Source organism: Myotis brandtii, unplaced genomic scaffold (assembly GCF_000412655.1).
Source record: "Myotis brandtii unplaced genomic scaffold, ASM41265v1 scaffold420, whole genome shotgun sequence".
NCBI lineage: Eukaryota > Metazoa > Chordata > Mammalia > Chiroptera > Vespertilionidae > Myotis > Myotis brandtii.
Window position 1 is genome coordinate 284,147 of NW_005366109.1, and position 8,652 is coordinate 292,798.

Genomic DNA, 8,652 nt, shown 5'->3' on the forward strand with positions numbered 1-8,652 from the left:
TCGCTTCCAGCTGCCTGGCTGCCGGCCGCCATCTTGGCTGACAGTTAATTTGCATAAGGATATGCTGATTAGCCAATGGGAAGGGTAGCGGTCGTACGCTAATTACCATGTTTCTCTTTTATTAGTGTAGATTATGCTTCAAGAAAGCTATTAAGTAAAACAAACACAACATAATGTCTAATGTTTAAAGTAGAAGTTTGCCCAACCAGGGCTATCCTGGCTTAAGCTGCTTCTGACAGTTTTTGAGCCTAAATACAAAGTGAAGTTTGTTCATCCATGATAATGTGTAATCTTGTACTGTCTTATACTGTTGGCTAATTGATTCATAAACAGTAATTTAGTTTCTCTCACTAACCTGCAAAATCCTCAAAGTTAGGCCTCATATCTTACTTTGCATCCTCCTACAGTATCCAGACACAGTAGGAGACACAGAAAAGTTTAACAAATACCTTTTAAGTAATTGTCTTTTGTGTTATTTGACCAATTTGACTCAGAAAAGGAAAAGCAATTTTCTATTTTTATTCTTCTACTTATCTAAATAACATAGGGAGAAAAACCATGGCACAAAGCCACCCTAAGACAACAACAGTATCCTTTGTGCTTCAACAATCTGAGGTATAAATACAGATTTGCCTGTCCCGGGGTTAAATTAGAGAGCTATGGGTTGAAGGTTGATGAAGAAATACAAGATGAACGGATTGACAGACTGCAATTCAGCTTTGTTTCATTCCCTTACCCTCTTCATGTTGCCCAATAAGGTGGTAAGAAAAAGAAGGAGCCACTCAAGGAGTGCTTGATAAATAACAATGGCCTTTAACCAAACATCCTCAATGAACAGGATGTTCCAGGTGTGACCCTAGTCACATTTCTCTGCACATTCCCCAGAAAGAGTGGCAGTAGGGTCTCTACTTTCTGAATAGATGAAAAGTGAAGAGAAGAAAAGAGAACTACCATGAGAACCTGGGAGACCTGCCTCTCAAGAGAGAAAAGGGCCAAGGGTATTCATTCATTCTAGTGGCGGATATGGCTGATTATCTTTGATTTCCGCCGCGGGAAGTCTCGGCTGCTTATAGAAATCCGTCTTCTGTGGGAAATGATAGTGCCCTGGCTATTACTTTTGTAGATTATCTGAGCATAAGTCATGACAAAGAAGATCCAGAAACAGTGCATGAATATACGGGACACCAAGCCAAACCAGCGCATGACTCTAACCTCTACAATGCCCGTGTTATTGGTGGTGAGGATTTCTATTACAATGTTCAGGGCTTCATAGAAAAAGATCCAGATGATATAGATCACCATGCCCTTGTACTTCTGGGCATATACTGAGTATATGAGCAAGCAGCTGATGATGATGGTGATGCAAGACAGGAAGATAATGATATTGAAACCCCAACAGGCGACGAAGTGCTTTATTAGGGAATGTATCCTCATGTCCCCTGGGTCAATCTCGGTGCAATTGCTGCTCCTTATGTACTTCTGTTCAAAGATGAGGTACATGTCGGTGGCTATGATGGTAAAGACCCCTGATAACACGGTGCCCATTTTGGCGGTCATCCCACACCAGTGTTTCGGTTTCATGTTGAGACTTCCTGTGAAGACAAACAATATAAGGGAGAATTCTGGTTCTTGTCAAGGTGGCAAGTTATCAGGGTTTCTGCCTCTTTTCCCAAAGGAAAAACAACAAAGAGAAGTATGGAAACCAGGAAGTAACAACTTTGGGAAGACAGGAGATGGTTTAAAATTGACTGGCGTATGAGTGGGGAGGAGGGAGGATGCAGTCTGGCGGCAATGAGCAGGTAAATTTGAGAAGTGCTTCTCAACCTTAGAATCATCAAAAGTACCCAGGACCAGGTGCTACCACAAACCAATTAGAACATTCTCTGGTGAAACCCAAATACCAGCATTTTTCAAAACTTCCTAGTGATTTTCATATGTAGCCAGGATTGGAAAACACAGAGTCAAAAATGATAGTTTTTCCTTGGGCGAACATTGCTGTTCCCTGATGGGGAAAATTGGCTGCACTTGTCCAGACCTTTCCCTTCAGGAGAAAAATCAAGACAGACTAGTATCCTTGCTGGGGTGAGACATTGATGAAAACAGGTGGCTTTGAGCAATTACTCCTCCACTACATAGCAAAACTTAAGGAATACAATGTAAGGTGTACTTTTAGGGAAATTCAGAGCCTTAGGATAGAATAGCCCTAGAAAAGAAAGAGCAATAATTAGCTAAGTGTCTAACTCAAGACATTAGGGAGAAAACCAACAATAAGAACAACAAAAAACAGGACAACGAAAACAAATAGAACAGAAATCAATGAAAAATTAGAGGGATTTGAGATTGGTTAGATTATTGGGGACAATTTACTGCTAAAAACAACTAAAAATGTTGGATAAAATAGTCTCAGAAGCACAGAAATGCTGTCAGGGCAGGAGGTAAGAGATCGGAGGCCAAAGTCTATCGGAGTTTAAGAACTGGGCCCGGCCAGTATGGCTCAATGGTTTATCATTGACCTATGAACCAGGAGGTTACAGTTTGATTCCTGGTCAGGGTACATGCCCAGATTGTGGGCTCGATCCCCAGTAAGGGGCGTGCAGGAGGCAGCCAATTAATGATGCTCCCTCATCATTGATTTTCTATCTCTATCTGCCTCTCTTCCTCTCTGAAACCAATAAAAATATAAACAACAACAAAAAAGAACTGGGTTAGGTAAACAAGCATGAAAGTTAATTTTGCTCTGAGGATATTTGCCAATCGGGCAAAACTTGAATTTCATTTATGAGAAAGTTTTGTAGAGTAAGAAGAAATGAAGTCATAGCTCAGGGTCCACACCACGAAGGGGAGTCATTAGAAGACCTTCCCTTTTTAGTCAAAGGCCTATGACTAAAGATGAATCAGAAGTAAACTGGCCTCCACAACTTTCTCTCAATAGATTTCATGGAAAGTTAACTTAGTATACTGAATGTATGGGGAAAACTCTTCTCAAGACATTGTTACCATAGCTAGTCTTTTGGCAGATTTGTAGCCCAAATTACACACAAAAAAAACAACACTTTTAAGTCATAAATTTAAAGTAGTCCTGAACTAGAAGCATCTCTAAGTGTCCAGTAGAAGCAAACTCAAATCCTTTCTAGAAGAATGCACCTTTGTGTTGGTCCTAAGAATCTCCATCAGTCATTTTTCAGAGACAATGACTAATATACAGTAAAAAATAACCAAGCACCCAAGGAACAAAGTGCTGTAAGTGAGAACCAGAAGAAATAACAGACACTAGAAGCAGAACTGCAAGAATACCAGATTATGAAACAACTAGAGGCCCAATGCACAAAATTCGTGCAAGAGTAGGCTTTCCTTACTCCAGCTGCCGGCACCAGCTTCCCTCTGGCAATACTTCCCAGGTTAGAAGTATCCTTCTAACCTGGCAGTATCAGGCCAATTTAATTGGTTGTTGTTGTTTTTAACTGGTCCCCTGGGAAGCCCAGGACCCAGGCTTCCCTCCAGCCGCCAGCAGGCACCTGGGACCCAGGCTTCGCTCACAGACCCGGCTTCATCTGGAAGATCGTCTGGAAAAACATCCAGTCTAATTAGCATATTACACTTTTATTATTATAGATTATTATTATAGACTAGAGGCCCGGTGCATGAAATTCGTGCATGGGGGAGAGGGGTTTTCCCTCAGCCCGGCCTGCACCCTCTCCAATCCGGAACCCCTTAGGGGATGTCTGACTGCCAGTTTAGGCCCGATCCCTATGGGACAGTCAGACATCCCTCTCGCAATCCGGGACTACTGGCTCCTAACCGCTTGCCTGCCTGCCTGATTGCCCCTAACTACCTCTGTTTGCCAGCCTGATTGCCAACTAACTGGTCCCCTGCTGACCTGGTTGCCCCCTAACTGCCACACTGCTGGCCTGATTGCCTGCTAACTGGTCCCCTGCTGGCCTGCCTGATCGCCCCTAACCACTCTACCTGCCTGCCTAATCGCCCTAACTGCCTCTGCTTGCCGGCCTGATCGCTCCCTAACTGGTCCCCTGATGGCCTGGTCACCCCTAACTGCCCCCCTGCCCTCTTGGTCACCCCTAATTGCCCCCCTGCTGGCCTGGTCGCCCCCTAATTGGTCCTCTGCCAGCCTGGTCACCCCCTAACTAGTCTCCTGCCAGCCTGGTCGACCCCTAACTCATCCCCTGCCAACCTGGTCGCCCCCTTACTGCCCCTCTGTCTGCCTAGTTGCCCCCTAACCACCTCTGCCTCGGCCCCTGCCACCGTGGCTTTGTCCAGAAGGAAGTCAGATGTCTGGTTGACCTGGTCTAATTAGCATATTACCCTTTTATTAGTATAGATGATAACTGATACTGCCCTGGCTGGTATGGCTCAGTTGGTTGAGCATCATCCTGTGCACCAAAAGGTCATGTCTGTCAGCACCCCCATGATGGCCACGAAAGAGTGGCTGGTCCTGTTCCTGACACTAGGTTCTACATCTGGATTCTGAGGCACCCCTGAGAGCCAGAGGAGCCCCAGGAAAAACAGGTTGGGTCCTTCTAACCTGGCAGTATCAGGCCACTTAATTAGTTGTTGTTGTTTTTAATGAAAATGGATACTCTGTATATATACAAGCTTGAGTTCTTAGAGACATAACTTCTACATTTTCTTATAAAACATCCATCAACTTAAAAGAAAGCTACTATGCTCGCCCCAGTTTGGCTCAGTGGATAGAGCGTCAGCCTGCGGACTCAAGGGTCCCAGGTTCGATTCCAGTCAAGGGCATGTACCTTGGTTGCAGGCACATACACAGTAGGGAGTGTGCAGGAGGCAGGTGATCAATGTTTCTCTCTCATCAATGTTTCTAACTCTCTATTCCTCTCCCTTCCTCTCTGTAAAAAATCAATAAAAAATATATATATGTAAATAAAAAGAAAGCTACTAAGATAATTTATGATGTCTTCTCACACCCTTTTCCTTGACATGTTTATTTAAAAAAAAAAAAAAGTAAGACCTGACTCAGTCCGCTTCCTTAAGGAGTTAGAGAGAAATTCTATCCCTTTGCTGGAGTCACATAGAACTCTCAAGTTCAGCAAATCTTGGAATCCTAGGGAAGGGTTTGAACTTCGGGTTAGTGTTATCACTGTGAGAAGCTTCACGTCCAAGCCTCAGTTGTCCTACAGCTTAGCTCCAAAGGCAATGGTTTATAGCTCAGTTAACCCATGCAGCTAACCCATTACACACCCTGTCCCTCCAGGGTCTGGGAGGGAGTCAAACACAGGTCCCAACGTGGGCAGAACCAGACACCTCTCCATTCCCTCAAGAGCAGGAAAATCCCACTTGCTGTAGGGGTTGGGATCCATTTCCTTCTCCCTCAACTTTTCAAGTCAACACCCCCCACTCACCCACATAATCTAGACCTCTGTCTTTAAGAGCCTAGATTGTCCAAAATTCAGAATGGATAAACGACTTAAATGTAATCAGAAAACCATAAAGAGGAAGAGATGGGCAGTCCTTTTAAATCTACAAAGTGAAAATGCCTGTCATGCTTTGGTAGTGAATCAAGAAGCAGGGAAACCAGCTCCAATTCTGAATGAGGTCATCGTAACAGTAAATCACATGTGTACAAAGTCCTCATGATCAGACTCCGATCCAGCTCTCCTGGGGCGTCTCTCAGCATTGCTTCTCATGTCTACAATGTTCTCACTTGCTCAAACTTTTTTTCTCCCCTTCTCCAGCTAGCTCACCCCTACTCATCCCTATCCGGACTCTAGGTTGGCATCTGTAATTCTCTTGGCCTCACACCAGTATTCCAAGTGGGAGTGTGCCAGGGAGCTCTCCTCCATGTTTGTCTCTTTCACAGGAAGGAAACCATTTTTCCAGAACCCCCAGCAGTCTTCCCCTCAGGACTCATTGGTTAGAACTGGGCCACGTGGCTACCCAGAGCAGCAGGGGAGGCTGGGGAAGCAAGTTCCCAGCAAAGCAGAGTAGATTGCCATATGGTTTAGACAAATCATGATTTATGCCCAGACTGGGAACACAGTTGCCTCACCTCTCTAAAAAATGAGTCCCCTTAACAAGGAAGGAGGAAGGAAATGGCTACTGAAGTCTACCATAGAGATCTTGTTTCATTAACTGTCCCTTCTGCTTCATTAACATGGCAGGAACTCCTATTATCTGTTTGCCCCTTCTTCCACAGACGCAGAACTGTGAGATATACACATGGTTGGCCAGAATGTTTGCCTTTCCCAGACTCCTTGAAGCTGAGTGCGGCCATGTGACCAATTTTTAAGGATGAGTTGAAAGGGGAAGAAATAAATATAACCACCAAGGATTATGGAGAAAGTCATACTGTCCCTTGCCCTCATCCCGATGGCTATGTGGATGTGGTGGGGGGCCATGTTGGACCAACTGGGTAAGGACATGATGGGGCAGAGAGACAAGGAGCCCAGGCCCCTGAACATTTCACAGAGCAGAGCTGCTACTCCAGCCTCAGCTTCTACATGAGAAAAACTGTAAACTTCTGTTATGTTTAAAACACTGTTATTTTACAGCCACACTTATATCCTAACAAACAGAACTCCCTCCGGTGCTCTGACTATACGCATGCTAAAGTCTCTCCCACCTCAAACAATCTCTCCCATGACCCTGTTTTCTTCCAATTTCCAGTCCATCTTTCTCTGTTAGTCAGAGCGAGCAACAGATACCAACTCCTGCCTGACTTAAGCAGAAAAGGCAGTTCATAGGCTTGTGGAAAGGGCTAGAGACATATTAGTTATTGATTGCCACAATAATGCCACATAAACAACCACAAAAAAACCTCAGTGGCATCTAACATGAACAGTATTTAGTCCACAAGTCTGGGGGTTCAGCTTAGGTGGGGCTGCGTTGAGCTGGGTTGATCTCAGCTGGACTTACTCGAGTGTCTGGGGTCAACTCCTGCTTGGCTAGAGAGCTCTGTTGATTTTGGCTGAGCTCACCCATATATCTGAAGCTCATCTGGTGGTTGGCTGACTAGGACGGCCTCTGCCGGGATAACTCTGCCCCATGACTCTCATCATTCAACAGGCTAGCCAAGACACGTTCGAAAGGCAATGGCACAGGACAGCGGTGAGAGTGCTACAGATTGAATTCGCGTTTCCCCAAAATTCAGATGTTAAAAACTTAATACCGAGGGTGATGGTATTAGAAGGTGGGGCCTTTGGGAAGTGATTGGGGTCATGAGGGTGGAGCCCTCCTGAATGAAATTAGTGTCTTTATAAAAGAGGTCCCAGAGAGATCTCCTGCTCCCTCCACTATGTGAGAATACAGTGAGAAGTCAGCAGTCTGCAACATGGAAGAGAGCCTTTATCTTATTTATTTTTTAAAATGTATTTTTATTGATTTCAGAGAGGAAGGGAGAGGGAGAGATAGAAACATCAATGATGAGAGAATATCATTGATCGGCTGCCTCCTGCACGCCCTCTACTGGGGATTGAGCCCGAAACCCGGGCATGTGCCCTTGACCAGAATTGAACCCAGATCTTTCAGTCTGCAGGCTGATGCTCTATCCACTGAACCAAACCAGCTAGGGCTGGAAGAGAGGCTTAATGAGAACCTAACCATGCTGACATCCTGATCTTGGGCTTCCAGCCTCCAGAACTATGAGAAATAAATTTCTGTTGTTTATAAGCCACCCAGTCAGTGGTATTTTGCTGTAACAGCCCAAAGGGACTAAGACAAAGAGCAAGTCCAATCACACAAGTGCTTTCCATACCTTCGCTTGTGTAAATAAATGGATATTTGCTAACATCCATTGACCAGAACAAGTCACAGGGTGAGTTCAGAGTCAATATGGGAAGGTCTGACAAGATAACATGGATGTAGGGAGAAGTGAAGAATTGAGGCCATTAATGCACTCAATCCTACCACACCACATTCAGAGGTTTTGCTTATAGGATAGTAGCCCACGTCACACCACAGAGCTGGGCCACTGCAGACATTGTTACTGCCACTGATGAGCATTTGATGCCATGGTTACAGAGAGACCTTTTAGTACCAGAGCCTGGGTGTTGCTGCCACAACTGGCACTGTCCACCAAAAGAATGGATTTTTTTCTGCTTCTGCTTCTTTGCATTACAAGCTCCTCCTGATTCAGATTTTGGGCAGATTTTATTAGCAGAGCCTATGAAACATGCACATGACTTAGTTCACAAGGGAGGGTGGGAAAGTGGGGAAGGAGCTGGTATATTTAACTAGAATACTGGGAGGTGGGCTCTGCTCCCCACAGTTTCATACAGTGGAAACTTGTCCACACATGGGAAAGGGACTTACGTCATGAGCCGCTAAAAAAACAAAACAGAACAAGGAGGAAGAGGAAGAGGAGGAGGAGGGAGAGAAATGTGCTAGTCTCTCATTCTCTTCACAGCTAAGCTTCTTAAATACTCCTAGCTCCTTTTTCTCCTCTATTTCACTTCTGTAATAATTATTGCCACACTAATAATGTAAAATTCAGTGGTTTAAAACCACAAGCATCTGTTTTTCTTGCTCGTGCTTCAGGATGGCTGGGCTTGTTTCTAGGCTTCTATTGGGCATTTGTCTGCTCCACTCTTTCCTTTTCTTTTTTTAAAATATATATATTTTGAGAGACCAAGATGGTGGCATAGGTAAACACCGCAGACTGCTGCCGCAAACAAC

At 44.7% G+C, this 8,652-nt stretch overlaps 1 protein-coding gene across 1 annotated transcript; it reads right to left on the bottom strand.

The window, feature by feature from the left end:
- Positions 1-1,011: 1,011 nt before the first annotated feature.
- Positions 1,012-1,589, bottom strand: TMEM217 (transmembrane protein 217). The gene has a single exon (XM_005873784.2). It carries the CDS (start codon positions 1,579-1,581, stop codon positions 1,012-1,014), a length of 570 nt encoding a protein of 189 aa, XP_005873846.1. The 5' UTR covers positions 1,582-1,589.
- Between the last annotated feature and the right edge of the window lie 7,063 nt (positions 1,590-8,652).